Below are 21157 nucleotides of genomic sequence, written 5' to 3' on the forward strand. Positions count from 1 at the left end.
ACCACATGCCTTTTATCACAACAAAATCCATTAGGGCTATTACACATAAAAACATTCTTAACCCCTTTTACAGTCCTGTCTCCAAACATATATATATATAAGATATTTTACATATTTTAGTTTTGACTATATAACATCTTTTGCCACAAAAGTCACAAACATGTATTGCCATTTCATTAATAAGGTGATTAGTGCAAAATGAACTAAAAAAAACAAATGCAAACATAGAGGCCACTTTGAATTAACCCTTATTAAACCCTTCTTAGGTTTTGGTGGTACAAGCACAAATATATATATAATTTTTTTTTTATAGTATATATATTTGGTGGTTAGAGTGTTGCCATCTTTTTGCTGGTGGTATCTGATCACATGATGAAACATTGTCAGAATTATGTTTTTTTTTTGTTACTAGGTAGCTTACATGAATGACTGTCCAACTTAAGAATTCCAGATTGACACAACTATTGCATATTGTTTTAAAATGGTGTTGATGGTATTAAAAATGGCAACAAAGTCACCTTTTGCGTGACTCATGGGTAAACAGTTGAAAAAAAAATGGCTACTATTGCTGTGAAGACCACATTGTGTTCTTTCTGAATGACACGGTTAAGGTTATCTGCAGTATTGCTTTCCCATACACAGATAAAGTGTATCCAAAGGAGTCAAAAGACGTACACGCTAGGGTTAGGGCAAAGCCACATCAAGACATCCCCCTCAAACGGCCACATTTTTTCAGGGTGATTCTTCCAAGGTGATTTGATAAAGTGAGCGAGCGAGCGGGTGGATAAGCTGGCAGACATCGTCGGAATAACAAGTGGCGCTGCTCAGAGGCTCCTCCGGCTTTGATGTTTGCCTTCAAACCCAGCTTTCTGCTGACAGCAGATGCCGAGTGAAGTGTACACCTCCGCTTTTTTTTTGCACATGACTAGATTCTGATCCACACTGGATTGAAACTATGACCCAGTTGTTCATGTGTAGCCTTTGAGCCAGCTCAAAAAATGATAAGTGATCACTTGATAAGTAGAAAGGCTGGAAAGAGAATTTCCATTATTCATTTTTTTTTCTTGCTAAGTGGCGATGAATTGACTATGAATAATTTGAGTTCTTTGTTGTGTTGTTGTATTTTTTTTGTACAAGAGTTAAGTTGATTTTTTTCCCATAAAGAAGAAATTGATCCTTTATGTTAAGTTGTCACTTGGAGTGGAATTAACATTGGTGGGAAATTAAGTCAAAGACCTGAGATCTTAGTTTTAGGCCATATTGCCCAACCCTATGTGGAGTTATACTTTTAGTTCCAATCCATATTGTCTTAAAGCATTGATTTGAGTCCAATTTACAATCTGATGGCTATTATTCAGACATTTAGTTGTGGATTTTTACTGGTATGGTGGTGGTACTAATAGGGCCCAATCTACATGTAAAATAATGGCATCCACTTGTATATAATCTGCCATGACTTTCTCCCAGATCCTCATCTCCCACCCACCCTATTTGACCCCGGATTTCAGTTGACATTTTGACTCCACGAGCCGTTTCATCTCTGGTTGAACTTGAGTTGACCTTGATGATTAGCCCAGCTTTTTGGCAGATGGTCTGGGTAAAGCCGGCGGGTTGGCGCGATGGCCAACTATTGAGTGGATGTATGGGTAAAGATGACCAAGTTGAGACTGCTCTGTAAACATGGCTGATGGAGAATTTTGCAAAATAGGAAACCGCTGATAAGTGCTGGAGTGTGTGTGTGTGTGTGTGTGTGGATTTTTTTGGGGGGGTGCTGTGGGGGGGAGCGCTTCCTCTCTTTCTTTCTCTTTCTCCTACTGTTGTCTGTGATGGGCCGCTCACTCAGCCATCCCATGCGTCATCCCTCAGCATCTCGCATCCCGAGGGCGATTCGCACAGCCAACCTCGGTGCATGATGGGTGACTGACGGTGTTCCAAGTGTCACCGTTGCCCTCTGACCCACCCTCGCTCTCCTGTGCTATGAGGCGTCAGCCTTGGGAGCTTCTTTCCGTCCATTTTTTAAGGATGGCGAATCGGATGTTTTGGTAGTCTTCCGCGGCGGACTCACAGGCTCGCTTGTGAGCTCGTGTAGCGATGGCTCCTTATACATTGCAACTATGTAACAAAGAAAATAATTAGCGTCACCATTGATAAGCAACGACTCCAATGCATCATATTGTTTCTACATTTAAATCCGAGGCATGACTTTGACCCCAATTCATTAACTACAAAAGATTTTCCAGGTTTAAAAAAAGTAACAAATGCAATTTAATTGTGGGTTTTGTTTCCAAACGTGGAATCCAGTGCAGAACTTTCTAGTACGTGCACTAAACTGCCACTCATTGGCTCAGTTAACAGAAATGCAAACAAATCTGATTTAATAAGCCCGTTTTACCTTAAAAAAAGATACATTGGTATTAAAAAAATGTAAAATTGGCCTCACTCAAAGTGACGAAAACGAGTGAAAACTGACCCTCAATAACTTTAGGCAGGAAGTGCGCGGCACCTTTGTTCTTCTTTACCCGGTTACCCTTCATGACGTGGCCGTCACGGTTGATACCGATATACCAAGAACGACCAGACTGGGTCTGCCGATAGAGCATGGAGGAGTACGTGACGTAGTAGTTCTCAAACACACTCTCCTTGAACTTACACTCCGGAGTGAAGTGATCCTAGAAATAAACATGAAAAGGGAGCGGGGCAGAGGTACGTTCAAATCAGCAACTATTGCCAGGGAGGCCAAATTAGTCTTTGAACACAAGCCTTCATGCCATGGCATACATGAGAAAACAACATTTACATATCTGCTAATCATTACATATTCCAGAGGGAACAGACCAAGTCATTCATTCTAAAGTTATTCGTATGGCCACGCTAATGATTTGTTTAATCATCCCTTTTACGGGGCACTCATTGGGGGCCATTGACGGCAATGGGCGTTCAATATTTGTTGAATATTTGTACATTTTCCTCACCCAGTCAAATTGTCACTGAATGCCATCAATGGCAGACAATAGGAAAATACTTATAAATCAACTTTAGTGTTTTTAGGGTCCATCACCAACTTATACTCATTTTGGAGTTGGTTTTAATGGTAAATCAATTGCGTAGAAGATTTACAATATTGATTCATTGTAACAAAATCACAGGTTGTAAAGGAATGATAAAATATTCTGAGCCTATTTTGATATTTCTTGCACGTGCACTGTTTTGCTCTCTCCATAAGGACAAGTGAAGCCTGTACAGTGTTCCCCACTGAGATGAAGTAATCCTGACGGATATACATCTCCCTTGGTCTCTATCAGTCTTGTCAGAGTCCTTCTCCTGTCAGACAGCGACGCCAATCTGCCCAATTGATTAATCACGATCAGCATTGCAGAAATGGCTGAGTGGCGTCTTTCTCTGAGACTTTGGGAAGGACAAAAACTACAGGACCACCACTAAGCATAAACTGACTTTAAGGAAGAGCGAAACTTAGATTGAAGCATACTATCGTCACCTTCCTCCTTCTCTGGGAAGCATCACCCTTTAGCTCACATAGCCATTCAGGTCTTTGTGACCTTTCTCTGTGCACTAGGCTGGTTTACAAAGTATGTGAGGCCATTTTTACGCCAGAACAAAACCTGCCCTGGCTCCTAATGCAACAAATCTAGCCGCCACTACAGCGTGGATCTATTTTCAGATTCCCTGACAGGTTTGATATCCTTTGCTTTGGCTAACACAAAGAGGATTGGATCGATAGGTGATGTGCCTCATTCATTATTTATCAGATCAGAGAGCAGGGAGGGGGGCAGAAGGTGTCCCAGACAAACCAGGAGAGAAACTAAAAGAAAAAAAAAACGATATAGCACTCTTCAATGCCATTGGTGATTTATAAATGTCCAGTTTCTACTTTAAAACGATTCACATCCAATCCATTTAAAAAGGAAAACCATTTGTCTATGTGAATGAACACAATCACACTTTTTTCCAAGATATATTTGGTTGATAATGATCCCATACTTATTTTTAGACCAGTAAAATGACCTCCCTCCCAAAAAAGTGTAACCAGTAAATGTCAAATACTATTTTTTTTTGTATTTAAGTAAGCCGTGTACAAGAAATGCTCTGTTTACAAATACTACATTTTTTTTTTTATTGCTATCATTAGATTTTTAAGAAAAGTAGTCCCACAAGGCGGACATATTTGCCTAGAGCACTGTTTGCCAACAACCAGTATGCCGCGGGAAATTGCAAGACGTCATGCAATGTAATATTCCGAGAGAAAAATACATAGGAATATGATGAGATTAAAATTAAGATTTAGAATTGAGATTTGAAAAGTGTCCTGGAGCTAAAAAAAACAGCATTAAGTAATTTACAGGAGCCAAAAAAACCACACTGGTCCTGATAGGCATGCAAATACTAGATGGGATGCAATTTCATAACCAAATGCGATACTTAAAAAAAAAAAAATAGTATAAATGTATGCCTATTCCTTTAAAAGAGCAGATCCTACTTAATGTCACCTGATTGTCATTAGAAGAATAGGAATAAAGTGAAAATGAAACAGTCCACGCTTACATAAAAGTAGGCCTTTCCATCTGAACATAGCCGCTGTATTGTGTATTCCAACTGTCAGTTTAATAAATGTCTCACCTTCCACCTACTTTGCCTCCCTCGTGCGTCCCGTGCCCAAATGAATTTAAATGAAAGCAGACGAGACAGGTACAATATGTGGCGTCCGTGCTGAGAATCCGCAAGGTGGGACACAAGCATATTATGATGCGGGAATGCATCTCCCCCCCAGCACCCAACTCTCATTTGTGATTACATCTCTCCTATACCTCCTTCAGTATACTTAACTCACCTTGCACTTATGGGCTGGCAAGGCTATTATACCACAAAAAAAGGCCACATCCAATATGATTCCTCCTTGAATTTGCAAATCAAAATCACAAATTCTCCGGCAAATTCTACGTCCAAAAGGGTAGCTGAAAAATCAATACATTTCTAATGTCTTATTTGCATTTGTGTCCTCACGTGTGAAATTAGAAGCAATGCCCGGCAAATACAGACTCTGTCGAATTCTCAACACGCCCGCCCGGGCATACGTATTTGACATGCAATTATTTGCAGTGTCCTTTTGAGACAGCAGGGGTCACAGTGTCATAGAGGCTCCCTGCGCCAATTGACTATCCCAACAGCTCTCTGGAAAAAAAAAAGCAGGAGTTTCCCAGCCTCGGGAACAACCGGAAAATCACCATATTTTTCCATAAAAGTGCTGCAGTGGAATGGAAACCACACAGAATGGCGCCCTAACACACATGCAGAAATTGAACTCTAATAGCAGTGAAAATGGACCTTGTTTTGGCACTAGATATAGCTAGCCGCTCTTGTGAACTGAATAAGGGAATAGGTTTAGTAAATACTGTCGTACAGATTTGTAATTGGGTTTTCTGGGTGATATTTAAACTAAGAGTTGGACTCTCCTTTTTTTGTATGAGATCAGGTCACCAGAAATGTGTTGTTGTGGGCTAAATTTTATTTGGCACTACGGATTTTTGCATTTTTCTAGTTAAATCTTTAACTGCCATTGACCAATTCTATTGTATTGGACTTTGACTGGTGGTAGACTCATTAAATGAGTGAAAAAAAATGTCCTAACATGTTTCTCTTGGGATTCTTCGAGTATAACAACAGAGCATGGCCTTTGAGCAAAAAATATGCAGAGAGCCACTGCTATTTTACTTCCACACTGGTCCTGCACCATTAATGCAGTGCTTTAGACGCACTTGAAAGGAAAATATGGGGTCATAAAATCAAATATGCATGATATTACACCCCAAGACAGGTGTTGGATTTGGTGAGTGCGCACATCTGGGATGTATGCAGCTAAATGTGTGTGCTGGAAAGAAATGAGGGCTGCACTAGTCCAGCTATTGACTGCAGTAGAGGAAATCCCCGCTCAGTTCACAGAGGAACAGCATATAGAGCGGCGGCTCAGAGGATAGATAATAAGGGCTGCTTCATTTCCGATATGCATAGTGCACAATTTTGCACATGATTGTTCTCATATCGTTCACTCAAACCGACACACTCGGAGAAGCCTGGTGCAAACAGGATATCAGGCGGCAATATTTTCTGCATTCTTTCTATTCTATTTTTCGCCATTTATCAGATAAACGCCCTTCCACCACAACGTGCCTTCACGGACAAGTTATCTTGGATTGTGTTGATGGACAATAGTAAGATAAATAGTTTCTACTTGTTCCTATTCAGAGTAGCAAAGACAGTTTGAATGTAAATCCAAGTCATGTACCTTTCTGTGATCAGAAATGGACGGTACAAATCCAGCAATCAAAACTCGTGTTAAAAATATGCATAGGATCGAACATATAAAGTACAATGAAGAGGCATTTGTAGTTGAAGTAAATAAATAAATTACAGCCTTGGTGAAGTTGACAAATATTGCAAACATATTTGTGCCATATCATAAGATATTGTATATCCTTAGTTAAATTAAAGCATCTCTATTTCCTGTAAGGTACACATTTTCTAATTTAAACCAACATATTTTCATGAATAATATGTCATTTAACAGCCAAAAGTGACCTTTAAAATATATATGTAAACCAAAAATATGCCCCATTCACATTTTTGACAAAAGATAAAATGGTTAATTATTCAAGTTCAATCAAAAGTGAAACTAGAAGTGTAATGATAAGAAAGGGATGATGTAACAGAAAAGCAGTAGAAATTCTAAATCCACAATGACCGTAATAATGAAGGCCTCCCGTGTATTACACTGCAAATTTCTTAAGTACACACACACACATAAAAAAAGAATTGATCAGGATCATGCAGCGATCGCTATATGCACAGCTTACCTCCCCAAACTCCATCTAAATTCAGCCTGGGATATTTTCCCAGACCTATCCCCCACAGCATACTTACAGAAGTGTAGAGGTATCCGTCACTATTCATGGCAAGATACAGCCCCGTCTTTGCTCCTTGGATTGCCACAATCCGCAGTCCCACAGGAATTAGGTTAAACTGTGCTAAATTGGATAAAACAGTTTAGGAAAGATAGAAAAGGGAGAGAGAAAATAGAACGTCACACAACTGTGAAACCAAACCATAAAAATCCTTTAGCTCAGGGTGACATATGAATATTTAACTCATTTGGCTCTAGTTGGTTCATTCGCCTCTCCCTGTCAAAATGGATTATATGTCTTGCGCCTTCAATGGCAGGTAAACTAGGTCAGCCACCATTAATTGACTCATCGATTAGCGACCCTTAACTCATAGAGACATTGCTGACCTCCGAATGATACAAATCTATTTATTTTAATCCGCTTCATAAATGGGATTTTCCTCCATTTTTTTTACCCTTCAAAAATATTGAGTAACAGTAAATATTCATTTTTAAATCTATTCTTCAAGTTCTTTTTCCAAATGGATAAAATAGAAAGGTTAAATATTCTAGGGCGGCCGCACTGTTCTGGGGTCGAGGGTTTGATTCCAGGTCTGTCCTCACTGAGTGGAGTTTGCATGTTCTCTCCTGAGTTTGTGGGTTTTCTCTGGGTACTCTGGTTTCCTCCCACATCCTAAAAAATGCAGTGTAGGCTGGTTGAACACTCAAAACTGCCACTATGTACAAGTAATGGTTTGTTTTTCTCATTGTGTCTTGCTATTGGCTGGCCACCGATTGAGGTTGTGCCCCGCCTGGTGCTCATAGTTAGCTAGGATAGGCTCAAGCACCCCCCATGACACACGTGAGGATGAGCAGTTTAGAAAATGTCACCACTCAAGACTCTATTGTCAATGTCGCAGTTTATTTGAGGCTGCAGTCTCTCTGAAGTGCATGCCACATCTCTCTTTTTTTGCCTAAATGCTGTGACCTCTTGGAGTTTATGTTGCAGCAAACTGTACACTGTGTCACCTTCACTAAGCCTAACACTCACTCTAAAACTGGATAATAGCGGGGATGCTCTACCTCAGCAAATGGGGCTTGGAGCACAGCTAAAAGTGGATAGTTAGACACAGCACCTGAGCTAAGATAGTAAAAAAAAAATGGGATATGTGGAGAATGTAACAAATTGACTGAATCCATCCACTGCGACTACAGTGCAAATTTATGCTTTTGTGTGGAGGGTCAAAGCTGTAAAATTCAATTATACCTGCAGTATAAATTGCATAATCTGGGGTTGAAAAGATCAAATTAGACTTCGAGATGGTAAGATAACTTTCTTTTAAGGTCAGAGCAGGAATTTAAATCATCAACATTGGAGTGCTTCCTTTCCAGTGGGTGTAAAATGATTCAGGTTCAGAATGTTGAGAATGGAATTATGTAAATACCGTAAAAGATTGGAAGACATGAAGAAGCTACACACTTACAAAATAAACTGCTCTCATCTCTGGTACTGTCCATGGTACCATCAGGTTGCATCTGTAAGTAGTATCCATGTTGGCTATACAGGCGGGATACAATTCCTTTCAACTGTGGCTCTGCAAAACAATGCAATAAAACATCTCCATTAGTACATCATAGATTGTGATTATACCTAAGTTTTAGCTTTGTTTGCCATATAAACAAAATCAGTACGTAGTTGTAGTTCGAATAATATTTTTACTCGTAAATCAGTATACTTTTCAGACAAGTGACCTGATTGCATTTGGCATTGACCATTGGCCCCATCACATCTCATCTGTACTTTTTGTGCAGCACGTATAGCATGCTAACAAATTAGTTATGTTAATAGCCCTGTTAAATAAACATCAGCATGTCAGCATTATTGTAAGCACGTTAACAAGCTGACATCAACATTTTGCTTGTTTGTGTCCTACAGAATCACTTGCAGCGATACAATATACTCTCCTATTCCACAAATCAGCATTTAAACATGCATGTTGCACCAATACCATTTTCTGGCACCCTAAAATAATACTAATAATAATCAAAGAATAATTTGGTTGAAAAGATATACACAACAGCGCAACAGGAGTCAAATGCAATCCTCTTATGAAAAAAAAAAATGTGACATGCATTAATTGAATTATTTTTGGATTATAAACCACACCAGGCAAAAAAGTATATATAAGTCACACTGCAGTATAAATCACATTTTTGAGAGAGCATTTTTTTTTTATTTGACCAGAAACCAAACACAAAAATAGTTAAATGGAGAACAGAAGACTAAGTAGGCACCTGTTAATGTAATTTAAAGTCTGGAATGAATCTACTAATAATAGTATTATGACAAATATACAATTATTAGTTCTTCTCAGTGTATTTTCACTATATACTATATTAATCATGACCACTTTTAAATTTTAATGACTCACAATTCTTACTTAATTAAAGAATCGCCCATGGCGCATTTAACACTTAAATGCACACAAAACTAATACCCAGCGTCACACAGAATAAACTTAAATTTATTAATCCACATATCAAATAAATAATAAATTTTGTCTCATAGCCTTCAAATGATTGGGAAGAGTTTGCTACCACATGCACTTTTTGCTATTGGGGGGTCATCAGGGGCTAAATTTAGAGTGCAAGATGGAGAGTTAGCAACATAAAAGATGCAATCAGGAACCTGGCTGGTGGAGGACAGGATGGGGTGGGGACAAGGGGGGCTAAAAAGAGTGAATGTTTAATGAGCAAAAGCCCCACAGCTCTTTTTAATTTAAGAAACAGACATAACCTCCCTTCCTCTTTCATGGTAATTCACACAGTAAGGAGAACCCTGCAGGTCCACCATGACTCATCTACCCCCCTTTTTTTTAATGCTCACGCTTACTAATTTCACCATTCATTTCCAATGTATAATGAGGGAGGGGAACATGCTTGAAAGGGACTAGCGGTTGGCCCTCTTCTGCCAAACTTCGGCCATATTTCCCAGCAGAACTCACTGGACAATGTTGCAAAATATGCCACCTGTATTATTTTTTTTTACCTTATCACGGTACTAAAATGTTCAACACCATCAAAGAATTTCCCAGTCCTATTTTTTATGCACTATAAATGAAGTTATTATTTTTTAAAAATGTATTATTAATAGTGGCATCTGTGTATGTAATAGAAGAAAACTTTGGCAGAAATTCAATTTATTCATTAAAGCCAAGACTCCCACTTCAAGTGGATTAATTAGTCTAAGCAAACATCATCATTTTTAAATTTTACTAGTCTCTTTAATTAGCTGTTGAAGATGAGCTGTATTGATAATGAATAGGCGAATAATTAACTTATAAATGAAAAGGCCATTGCATGTTCTCTTCAGGTCTGTGTTGGTTTTTCTCCGGGTAATCCAGTTTACGATTGGCTAGCAACCTCCCCCTGCTCTCCATAGTTTTTTGAAATAGTCTCCAGCACCCTCTACAACCCTCATAAGGACAAGCAGCAGGGAAAGTGAATAAATGAAACCTCCAGTTGGTACAATAGCTTACCAGGCTCACCAGCTGCTCTTTTACTTTCAAATAATAAGACAGATTTTCCGTCCCCGCAGAATGACTTTTTCTATCTGTAGCTGCTGTGCAAATAGTTTCTTTGAGCGCATTCGATCCAATTTACACAATATTCGATGAATATGCCTGAGGCGCATTGTTCAGCTCTGGACTGACTATGGATATTTCCCTTGCAGGGCATGTGGATGATGATGTTTATCACTTCTGGGAGCCATGTGGGCTTGAGTGACAGAAAACATTAGCTGATGCAGGTCAGTGGAGTGTAGGTCGCCAAAGAAACCTGCCTGTCTGTTTGTGTACATCACTGGCATACGTGGTACCCACAACATGTCGACTCGTCAGCAGGCACGTTTCCCCGAGTGACCGTCGTCACATATGAATGGGAATCGCGATAGGAGTGGACAGGTAGAAGAAGAGGAGAAATTTCTCAAGCAAATGGCCAATTCCTGGCAAGCTCATTAACCGATAGAGAACATTTTGGGATTGTCTGTTGGCGCCATAGCATGACCGGACGTTTGGTCGCCCGGGTGAATATAATTTTGAGAGCTCCTTTCAACAGTAGATATTTAGATATTAAACTTTCTCATCAATATAATTTTGAGAGCTGATTTCAACAGTAAAGTGTTGTCAAACGTCTGGGGGACCAAACGTCTGGGCCACCAAACGTCCCGGCGACCAAATGTCCGAGCACCGCACCATAGACATCCAGTAATCCATTTTCACCCGGGTATTTTCACCACAGTAGCCGTTTCAGTCTACATGCCGAGAAGCCGCTTATCAATTTACATTCAACACCAAAAATCGTATTGGAATCCTCGCAGGAGTCATCGTCCTAATAGTACCACTATTCACTGAGCAATTAGATGTGTGTGTGTAAACCAGTTGAGAAGAAGAAGGCAATCAGTACAGTCATCAGTTGTGATTGCTCTGAAAAAAAAGCATGAGTTTAGGTTTATCACTAATCAGTGTTGCGTATGTGTTAGTGATCTATCTGCTTTGATTCAAGCTCAGTATGTTGCTGGCTAATACCCTGATAGCTGACTTTCTATTGAGAGGGCTGCTGGTAATTACTTGGAGCTGCATGACTGAGCGGCCAAGGACATTTGTTCGTCTGCTCTGACCGAATCAAACAATGGGGGTTTTCCTTGACGTATATATCCTCAAGACTTAGTGTCTCAGTTATTCTCTTGCAGCTTTTTACTCCTTTCATCAAATGGAGATCAACTAAATCTTCAAATATTTTACTTAACTTGGCAAGACTGAGTTATCCTTCTATTCCGATCTGATTGGTTTGATTGAAACTGTAGATATTGGCTGAATGTACAAAAGAATAGTGTTTGCTTTGATTATTTAGATATATCCTTAAATTTTTTATTTGTTTTTAGAATAGGGAATGAAAGAAAGTGTTGAAAATGATCCAAGAGCTCATTTTCTACAGAGAAGAGAAAAGTAGCTGCTGGGAGAGGATTTTAAGAACAGAGTGGCACAAGATGGGTGGAGGGACTCTATTATACATCATCTCAAGATGATGTTTGGCTCAAATTTATAAATATAATCATGCGTGAGGAACATTTTTAGGATGCAGTATGCACATAGCTTTTGGGGAATATAAATGTACAGACATTTATCTGCACAATTATTTTATATATATATATATGTAAAGAAGTATGCAATAGCATTGTCACCATACTAATATACCTTACTCTATCTTAACTTCAAAAATGATTCAATCCCATTTTCAATTCTACAGGTATAAAACCCTAACTTTTTTAAATTAAGAAGTAAAATGCTATATTTTTTATAGCAAATTTCCCCTTTTGAAGACATGCAATAGTACAAAAACAATTAAATTAACACATTTTACCAATTCGATGAATATTTTTGGGTAATACTTTGCTAAATATATTAAATGAACACAACAGTTGTGTTTGGTTTAAAATTAATATCAAGTATCATATACAAACATTTCAGTTTGACACTTAAATACATTTAACAACCACAGTAAGCATCATTTATAAATTTCAAATGGACTATAATACCACTTTTCAGCCCTCATGTCCATTCTTGCCTCTTTTTGAAACGCAGTTTCTCGACGTCCCCCCCCCCCAATAGGCGTCCTCCTGTCTTTCTTTTGTTACAGTTAAGTTCAGTCTGTCCCTGTCAGCTTTAATCAAAACTCCCACCAATACCACTTAGCAAGTATGTGTGGGAGGTGAAGGTGCTACCTTCAGGACGACAGGAAACAAACGGATGCTCTCTACGTACGCATCCCTCAGCTGTCTCACTTTTAAATACGACTTAAGAGCTTTGTCAACAGCTTCTCCACAGCTAAATATCAAGGCCACTATAACTTCAGAAGGCCGCACACACACACACACACACACACACACACAAACACAATCTGCTCATGTCCATTGACTTCTTTTTCTATGTGTGTGTGTGCACAAGTGTTGAGAAGCTTCTGCAATCAAGAGACGAGGAATTAGATAAGCCGTGGAATGGAAGCAAATGCATAAATAAAACCCTTAATCTTCTGCACATTTCCACTTTTATTAAGAAACAGAAGATTAGGGTTGGGAACTTCATTGCTTTTTTTTTTTTGCTCACATCTCATCAGATAAGATTTAAAGGATGGAATCGCCTTTTGGAGTTTTAATGTCATTTCTTAGTATTTGATCCGTCAAAGTTCACAAGTTGAGATATTTTATCAGTTGGGAGTTTTGGCACCTTTTCAGACAAGTTGTAGCTTTTTAGACACGTCATGGCTGAAGCGCTTAAAACCGTGTTTGTTTGTTGCCGGGCCATCTGAAGCTAATACGGCTTTTGTTGCTCTGCATATTCCTGTTTTTTTTCTTCATTTTTCTGTAGAAATGACAATTCTGCAAGTAGAAATCCATGCACTCCTCTAACCAACACTGCCAATTTTAGAGAATCAAACAAAACCTAACAGCAGAGACGTTTTCTTTCTTTTTAGTGGGCGTGAACAAGTGAAAAGTTCATTTTGAAGGGAGCTTTCTGCAGTGACAGTTAATATCCAGCCCAGCGGTTTCCCCCCTTGCCTTTTTCTGTAAGGCAGGCTGATTCCCCGCTTTTTTTCCCCTCTCTTCCAAACCTTCCCTTTAATCTCCTCTCCTATCTCTCTTTCCCCCATCTTCCTGCATGTTTGATTAGGCCCTTTATCTGTCTCTTCCCTTAGCGTTCCCATCCGACTCCACTCGGGAAGACAATTCTTCTCCGGCATCGCCGAGATCTTGACTTCTCTCCGATTAGTGTCTGTTTACCTTGGCCATACTCCTCCTCCCTTCCTCCTTTTCTCCCTTCCTCTCTGCCAGTCGGTCTCTTCTGCTTTTTCCCAATGCCTTGCTCTGACCCCTGTCACAGTCAGTAAAGTTCTGATGAGAAGCTACCCAACACTGCATCGTCTGATCAGGTGTTGTCGAGTAAGCGACTTTGCTCGGCCCTGATCTCTTGGGGTCAGCTTAATGCCATCCTCGGCTGGATCTCTCCTTGTAACTCGGTCCGTTGCTCCCTCGGGCCTAACGTTTGTGCTCCAGCTGTCCTCGGATACTTACTCAAAATGCGTCGCCTTTCAACTCCATTCAATTTTTGTGTTAACGCACTTGGGTGGAAGTGACATTTGCCAGCTCAAATTATTCTATTTTACCTTGAATTATTATATTAAAACATTTTTTTTAGGTATAGATACAAGTATAACTTCATAAAATGTTCATAAAAACACACAAAAAAATTGGAAATGTTATTTGCTGGCCAAATTACCCAGTCCTATGATATATATAATACAGTATATCTATGCAAATCAATGGGAGAGACATTTCTGCCCCCCTTTCTCAAAGATAGTAGAGTTTGATACTAGGAATGAGATTAAATAATCCACACAGCCATAGGCTATTTTCAGGAAATAAAGCTCTACTTATAATTCGTGCAACTGGGAAATTATGATGTGTGCAAACGACATGCTGAGTTGTGCAAATGTAGAAGTTGATTCCGCAATGGCTTTTTTCACCCACAGGATATTGTAAATTCCAAATATCCTGTAAACATGCAATTTATACAATGACAAAATGACAGCACCTCAAAAATCCAGACAATATATAACCACGTTACATTTTTATTGTCATAAGATGTGGGTCGCATTATGCAAATTGTAAACGGATCTTCCTATTTTGTTAAACCACAATAAAATAAAGGTTTTTACAGCTGTATTCCTCCAAGAAAGAAAACGCTGATCGATTTAATCCATTTTTTTTAAAAAGCTTCCCACAGACTCGTTCCATTCTAACCCAAGACATCAAGTTTAACGAAAATCATCCTTAGCGTCCGCCCTATAATACACAGTGATGCAAAGAAAAGTGCCTAAAGCTCACCATTCTCCAACAATAATACAAGCTCAATATCAGGCACACATTTATTTTCCCAGTCCATCCAGACAATCTATTTGAGAATTGTGACAAAATTAAAGGTCAAAATGTCTCATCACATTGAAAATTGCAATTCCCTCAAACTCAACGGCCAGATTTGCACTTGGCGGGACGAAATGACGCCAGAAATGAACTGTGTGTTGATTTGATACATGCTAGCATATCATGAACCCCAGATGGCATGAAATATTTTGCTCCCTGGTGATGTGAGCCAAATCTCACCGGAGGCTTAGTAGGTGGTTTGAAGACATGCCAATGTATCGTTTCCACATCATTTCTTTTCTGGCCGCTGTCTCACCTTTGATCTTCTTGTAAGCAAAACAGTATTTTGACCTCTAACTATTTCCTAGGGTTGGGCGATATGCCCTTTTAAAAAGTACAATTTCAAAGTTTAGGGGTTCCACTTAAATTCTGGCGAGGTCACTACATGATTACAAAAAACTTCAATGACCAATAACAAACTATATCGTCTTGATGATATATATACACAGAAAAATATGCTTATCTTATGCACATTCTGCATTTATATGTACTATTTATTCATCTCCTATGGCTCTTATTCTCATGGAGGTCACGGGTGAGCAGAGTCTTTTTCATCTAAATTTGCGTTGGTACACCCCAGAACCGTATCTAACCAATTAGAATACTCTACTCCCAACGATTCTTTCCAACTGGCTGGCCACAATCCTCCCTTGATGCTTTTGCCCATCACACAGGGCAACATTTTCTTAAACAGCATACATGCTAAACAACATCTTATGCAATCAAAATGATAATAACCACAAATCTGGTTAAGAATGAGGATTTCCCATGTCCCCATTTCCCTTTTTTTGTCACCGCAACATCAAACATGGCGCCACCATGGCCGCCACAATATCATAAATGATTTACCGTGTCTTTTGGCCATTGAATGACCTCCGCGGAATGTATAATATAGTACTTTTTTTTTAGAAGCAGAGCATTTGATCTATGTTAGGATGGTGCAGATTTCTAGAAAGTCCTCATCAAGCATAAACGCTGATCATTGCTCATCACGTGCCATTTTTATATAATTATCATTTTGCTTCAAAGCAGCCTTTTGGCTCCGCGGGCAAACATAAAAAAATCCAACTTCCAGTGCCTTCCCCAATCAAGTGTGACAGTATGTGGCCTCTTCGTGGAAGACATTTGTTCACCAACATCTCTACAAAGTGTCTTGTGAATTCTATTGTGTCTCAGTGAAGCAAAAACAATCCCACTTTTCAATGGAAAACCTCACCGTAGGAGATTTATAATAATAGAACTGCTTATTATTCTCTCTCTCCCAAGCTGATGGAGTAGTATCCTTCAAAAACAATTATTTTGGTGTATACACTGGGGTGTTATGACTACAATAAAAAGGCTATTAATGTGAAGTATGGATTTAGCGAGTGGGGTTAGAATATGTAGAGTTGTTTAAAAAATGGTAGTGATGTAATGCAATACATAAATATTAACACACATTTGAATTTGGGAGACAATAATGCATTAAACACTTTCTTTTAAAGAGAGAGATGATGAAATACTTACATTTTTACCTTGTTGTTATTGTATTGAACTTGTGAAGACCAAGAGAGCATCACAGATGAGTAAATTCATGTTAGATTTGGCTTCTCAAGGTCAACGGAAATGCCCAATGTTAATTGTTTTTGCTCAATTACTTAGTAATTGAGTAGCCCTTGAAATAAGGCAGTTTAACTAAAAAAAAGGCATCATTCTTTTGACTGTCCGCTTGAACTTTTAAGCATTTCTCAAGTACATCACATTCATTTGTGTGTGTGTGTGTGTAGTTCAAGATAATGAACTTGATAAACCTCCTCCAGAGAAGTGTTCATTTTCTCTGTCCAGAGGCAGAACAGCACCCCCATAACTCAAATTCCCAAGTCAAACAATATGCCGTTGGGTAATAGAGGAAGGACAAGAAGCATCTAGCGCGCATGCGTCAAATGCAAATCTAAGTGTCCGCTGCAATGATAGATGTCAAATCATTTGGCTTTTCCAAAACGGAGTAAAAAAAACTCTTTAAATAAGCAACGTTCACTCCCACTAGACGTCTATTGGCGTCAAGCTAAATAGTTAAGCGCTGTGTATTTAAGCTGGTGACTCATTCACATAGAACATTCAATCACCTTTTTATTGACTTCTGCATCAGTCTAATCAAAAAGACTCTTTTGCATCATCAATTATAGGTTGTCATATACTCTCAGAACATTAGATTCATCTGTGAAATTTAATGAAGTCGAAGACAGGAAATGTACTGTGTTTTCCGCCTGTATACATACTATACAACTCCATGTTTAACATGGCGGCGCTATCAAAACATGGTTTTTCGACTGCACCATATTGAGAACTTCTTTTTCTTATACCAAGTTTCAAAATATTACCACGCAAGGCAAACACAAATTTACTGATATCGTAACAAAAGTGAGCATTTCATGTTTTACAATCGTCAATAATATTTTTGAGAACCGTGGCAATACCTAATATTTATATAAACCTTTTTATTTCTCATAAAACACTTCATTAGTGCAATGCAGATGTGTTTTGGGTCAGAAAACACCATCAAATTAAATTTAAAGGGTATAAAAAAAAAGCTCCCTTTTTTTTCCCCGACCTGTGTAAACCAAGTTCATAGGAAATAGGGGCAAATAAAATGGCACATAAAATGTTAATGTTATGCGCAGGCGATTAGTTTTATGACGACAATGACTCACCTGGTCTCTTCTCATTGCGACCTTTGCGACCCCCACATAGTCTTACTTTAGAGATGAGAACCAGGATCTGTTTCTGGCATAAAGACTTGTTGCTCTTTGGACAGGGCTTCCGTTTATTGGCTACCGGTCGGTTGGTTTGATCGTCCTTGACCGCCCGTTTCTGTCTAATGAGTGAGCTAGCGAGAGCTGCCATTTTCCCACCCCCCCCTCAACTTTGGGAGGGGGGTGTCTTCCCGGCCGTTTTTTACCCCCCTTCGGTGCAAAATCTGGAGTAGGACGCAAGGTCGTAGAGAAGACCCCACGGGGAAAACCCTAAGTGGGTTAACAGGGAAGCGTTTAGTGGGAGAGTTCCCTTTAGAGATGGAAGAACTGGGTAGAGATGCAAGTTCACCTGCAGTCCAACAGATACTCTTCACACTAAGACCGATATATCATTGCAGAAAAAGTCCAGTTTGGATGATGATGGTAATAATAATAATAAAGGTGGCTTTGGGAAGGAATACAGTGGATCTTCTTCACGCATCTTTAACAGCGAAAAGAACAGTCCCGTCATGAACAAGTTCAAAGGAAATGGTATATTGCCAAAAAAGGAGTCCTATTAAAAACTGCTTCCACGTATAAAAAGACTTTGAGGCGAGAAAAGTGAAATCATTTCCAACGCTAAGAAATGATGAATGACGGAAGAAAGAAGATCCAGGTGTTTGACACCGTTTGTGCGGTCCACAGTGGAACTTTGTCTCCCATTTAAAGGCGGCAGCCTCCGACGATGGTGTGGTAGTCCGAGTGGTAATCCGGCAGATTTAAATCCAGCGGTAGAATGGCAGACGGCACGCTGGCGATGCTTGTGGGAACAGTAAAGAGACATGGACTCAGATAGATGGAGACTCCTCTTCTGCCTCCTGATGGCATTGCTCTGTTCCCACAATCCTCACCCCCGGCTCTCCCCTCTTTCCTCCCTCTTCCCCCCCTTCATCCCGCTTCCTCCTCCTCCTCATCCAAAGTCAGCGAGTGGTTTTGAGAGGATGTGTGTGTGAAATCCAGCAGCCACCATCAGTAGAGGTGACATTCATGAGTGTGGGAGAGAAAGAGAGCGAGAGAAAGGGAGAGAGAAAGCGAAAGAGAGAGAGAGAAAGAGAGAGAAAGAGAGAGAAACACCGCCATGTGTGAGAATGAGCTGGACGGGAAAAATCATAACAGTAAGTGACCAATTCACAAACTCACAGCTTTGTCTAAGCTGCTGGTTTTCTGTTTGTTAAAGCCAGCGGGGAAAGACTCCAGGGTGGCTTGCTGGTAAAAATAGCAGATTGTGGTAGTTTGGAACTCAATCACCGACTGCGACCTTTCTTACACACACACAAACACACGGAGACTAATATATCTTGTAATGGAGTCTTCCCTGCTGCTGTCTCTGTCAGTATTTTGCTCTCCCAGCAGCATACAACTAATCTAGCCATCATTGCTGCTCATCTTATGTCTTATTTAATTTATCTGGAATACGACATTTAAACAAATGATTTTGCATTCATTGAATCATGCATTAATATGTTGTTCCTAATCTTTTGTAACTAAACACCTGTTTTTTTGGATTGCAAGGCCTATTAGTGCGTTGTTGTCCTGCATCTCTTTTTATTTATTTTTTCTATAGAATGTCTCTTGCTATGGTAGAAAGTTGTTATTATTATTTTTGTTAGATAATGTTCATTTTAGCTGGGTAGGAAAGTTCGAGCGCCAAACGACGACATTCTGCTACGCCGTTATTGGGTTAAAATCCAATGAAGCAACTGCTCTGAGGGCTAATCAATCTTGCTATTTTTCCTGGCACCTCCTTTGCAAGCCAATTTTCCCAGGAAAGCCAAAGCAGAAGTAAAAGACAAGGTCAATTCAAATCGTTTCAAACAATGCCACGCAAGGCCACCATACGTCACCACTTGATTGACAGTTGACAGTCCGGTCTCAGTGGGAGTACAAGGGCACGCGTTGCCCAGCGGAAGCACAGATCAGATAATGCACTTTGTATTGACAAGTCAAAGGAAGTTCATCTTTTCCACTCATTCCTAAAACATTCCTCAATTTTAAACCACACTGGATTAATCTTCTAATGGACAAGATCGCCCCGTATGAGAAGGTTTCCCTTGTATTTGTTGGGATGTTTTCTTCTCAATGGGTCATGAAAAGAAGAAAAAAATCTTCTACTAGAAAGCAGTGCTGTATGATATGATTGTAAATATTAAACCCCACTATAAATGTATACTTTGAAAGGTAACCGATTGTGAAATGACTGATATCTAGCTGTTATCAGTGTCATTGTAGTGACTGGGAAGGAGCAAACATCTCCCAGTAGGCCAGAAGGTGCAGCTCATCTATTATTATCACTGGTAAAGACTCAGTAACCTAGATCGACTTCCATTGCCAGCCGGATAGTTTCGGAAACACACTCTGTTCCAAATGTTTTAGAACAGCCCAGCTAATTCTAACAAGAATATTTTTTATTACCAAAGGACCACATTTTCATAGAAGCAAAAGTACTCACAGATAGACTCATAAATGAGTCTTAGCAGGGATAACTACTGTATCTGTTGGCAAATATAAATGTGACCAATTATGTTCATTAATAGCAGTGATTTGCACCATGAAACTTTCTCACATATCTGGAGCCCAATTTTGATAAACTGTGCCTTTCGCAACATGGAATAGTAAAACGTAAGTGTACCGAAACCAGTTAATTGACAGATTATATATGTACAATTGTATTTGGGAGCTGACAGCACAAATAGGGGTAGAAAATAACGTTGCACACTTTTTTGATACTGTATATTTGTACTATGTCCAACATATATTTTTTAAATTTGAAAAATAATCATAGATTTCTTTTATTTTGGACCAAACCACTCAATCTTAGAAGGATCACTGAAAGAAGGGTGCTAAATAGCCGACTCTATCTGATGAGAATAACAACATTGCGATATGACTTTAATTGAAATAATTGGCAATTTGCAGCAATTCATTTCCATTTGCGATGAAACGAATTGTAACCCCACCTCATAGAGTCGGATAATCAACATCCCGATGCTTTTGTTCCAGGATATACAATGGCCTCGCTGACGTCTAAGTATGTTTACATAAGAATACAAACGCATGCACAAACACACACACGCAAAGCCAGAAAGAGTTAAGCGCATCAAAACAATTGGCCTAGTTCTGTCTTTGTCTCCCTCTTCCTGTTATCGCTCTCTCTTTCTCTCTCTCTCTCTTTCCTTCAATCCCCCCCCCACCCCCCCCCACCCCAGCTCATCATGCTGTCCGCAGATGACGGGCGGAATTCTTCACTAATCCTCCGCCATTATGCATCCATGTGGAATGTGAAGCTTGCTTCTTGCATACAGAAATGATCATTTTCAATGTCTATGACCCATGGACGGTCGGCTTGCTCATTAGCGATGTGCTGTACATATCAGTCTCCATTTCCTTCTTTAGTTCGCTCCATTTCAATCATTTTATGGCAATTAGGCGTTAAACATGAGAGTTTCACTGAATTTA

The 21157-nt window shown here is 39.4% G+C and overlaps 1 protein-coding gene across 1 annotated transcript; it reads right to left on the minus strand.

The window, feature by feature from the left end:
- Nucleotides 1–1776: 1776 nt before the first annotated feature.
- fgf11b (fibroblast growth factor 11b) lies at nt 1777–18559 on the minus strand. The gene is made up of 5 exons (XM_077740758.1): nt 17621–18559; nt 8377–8487; nt 6934–7037; nt 2471–2669; nt 1777–2112 (listed from the first exon to the last, which is right to left on the minus strand). The coding sequence occupies exons 1-5, from the start codon at nt 17811–17813 to the stop codon at nt 1976–1978; spliced, it is 744 nt and encodes a 247-aa protein (XP_077596884.1). The 5' UTR covers nt 17814–18559; the 3' UTR covers nt 1777–1975.
- Between the last annotated feature and the right edge of the window lie 2598 nt (nt 18560–21157).

This window comes from Stigmatopora nigra, chromosome 19 (genome assembly GCF_051989575.1).
Source record: "Stigmatopora nigra isolate UIUO_SnigA chromosome 19, RoL_Snig_1.1, whole genome shotgun sequence".
NCBI classification, from domain to species: Eukaryota; Metazoa; Chordata; class Actinopteri; order Syngnathiformes; family Syngnathidae; genus Stigmatopora; species Stigmatopora nigra.

Excerpts from the sequence above, each read along its gene's own strand:
- fgf11b (XM_077740758.1), bottom strand. The coding sequence starts at position 17,813 with ATGGCAGCTCTCGCTAGCTCACTCATTAGACAGAAACGGGCGGTCAAG. Across the intron at positions 8,488-17,620 it reads TCGCAATGAGAAGAGACCAG|AGCCACAGTTGAAAGGAATT; the intron begins GTGAGTCATTGT and ends ATTGTTTTGCAG. Across the intron at positions 7,038-8,376 it reads AGATGAGAGCAGTTTATTTT|CACAGTTTAACCTAATTCCT; the intron begins GTAAGTGTGTAG and ends TATCCAATTTAG.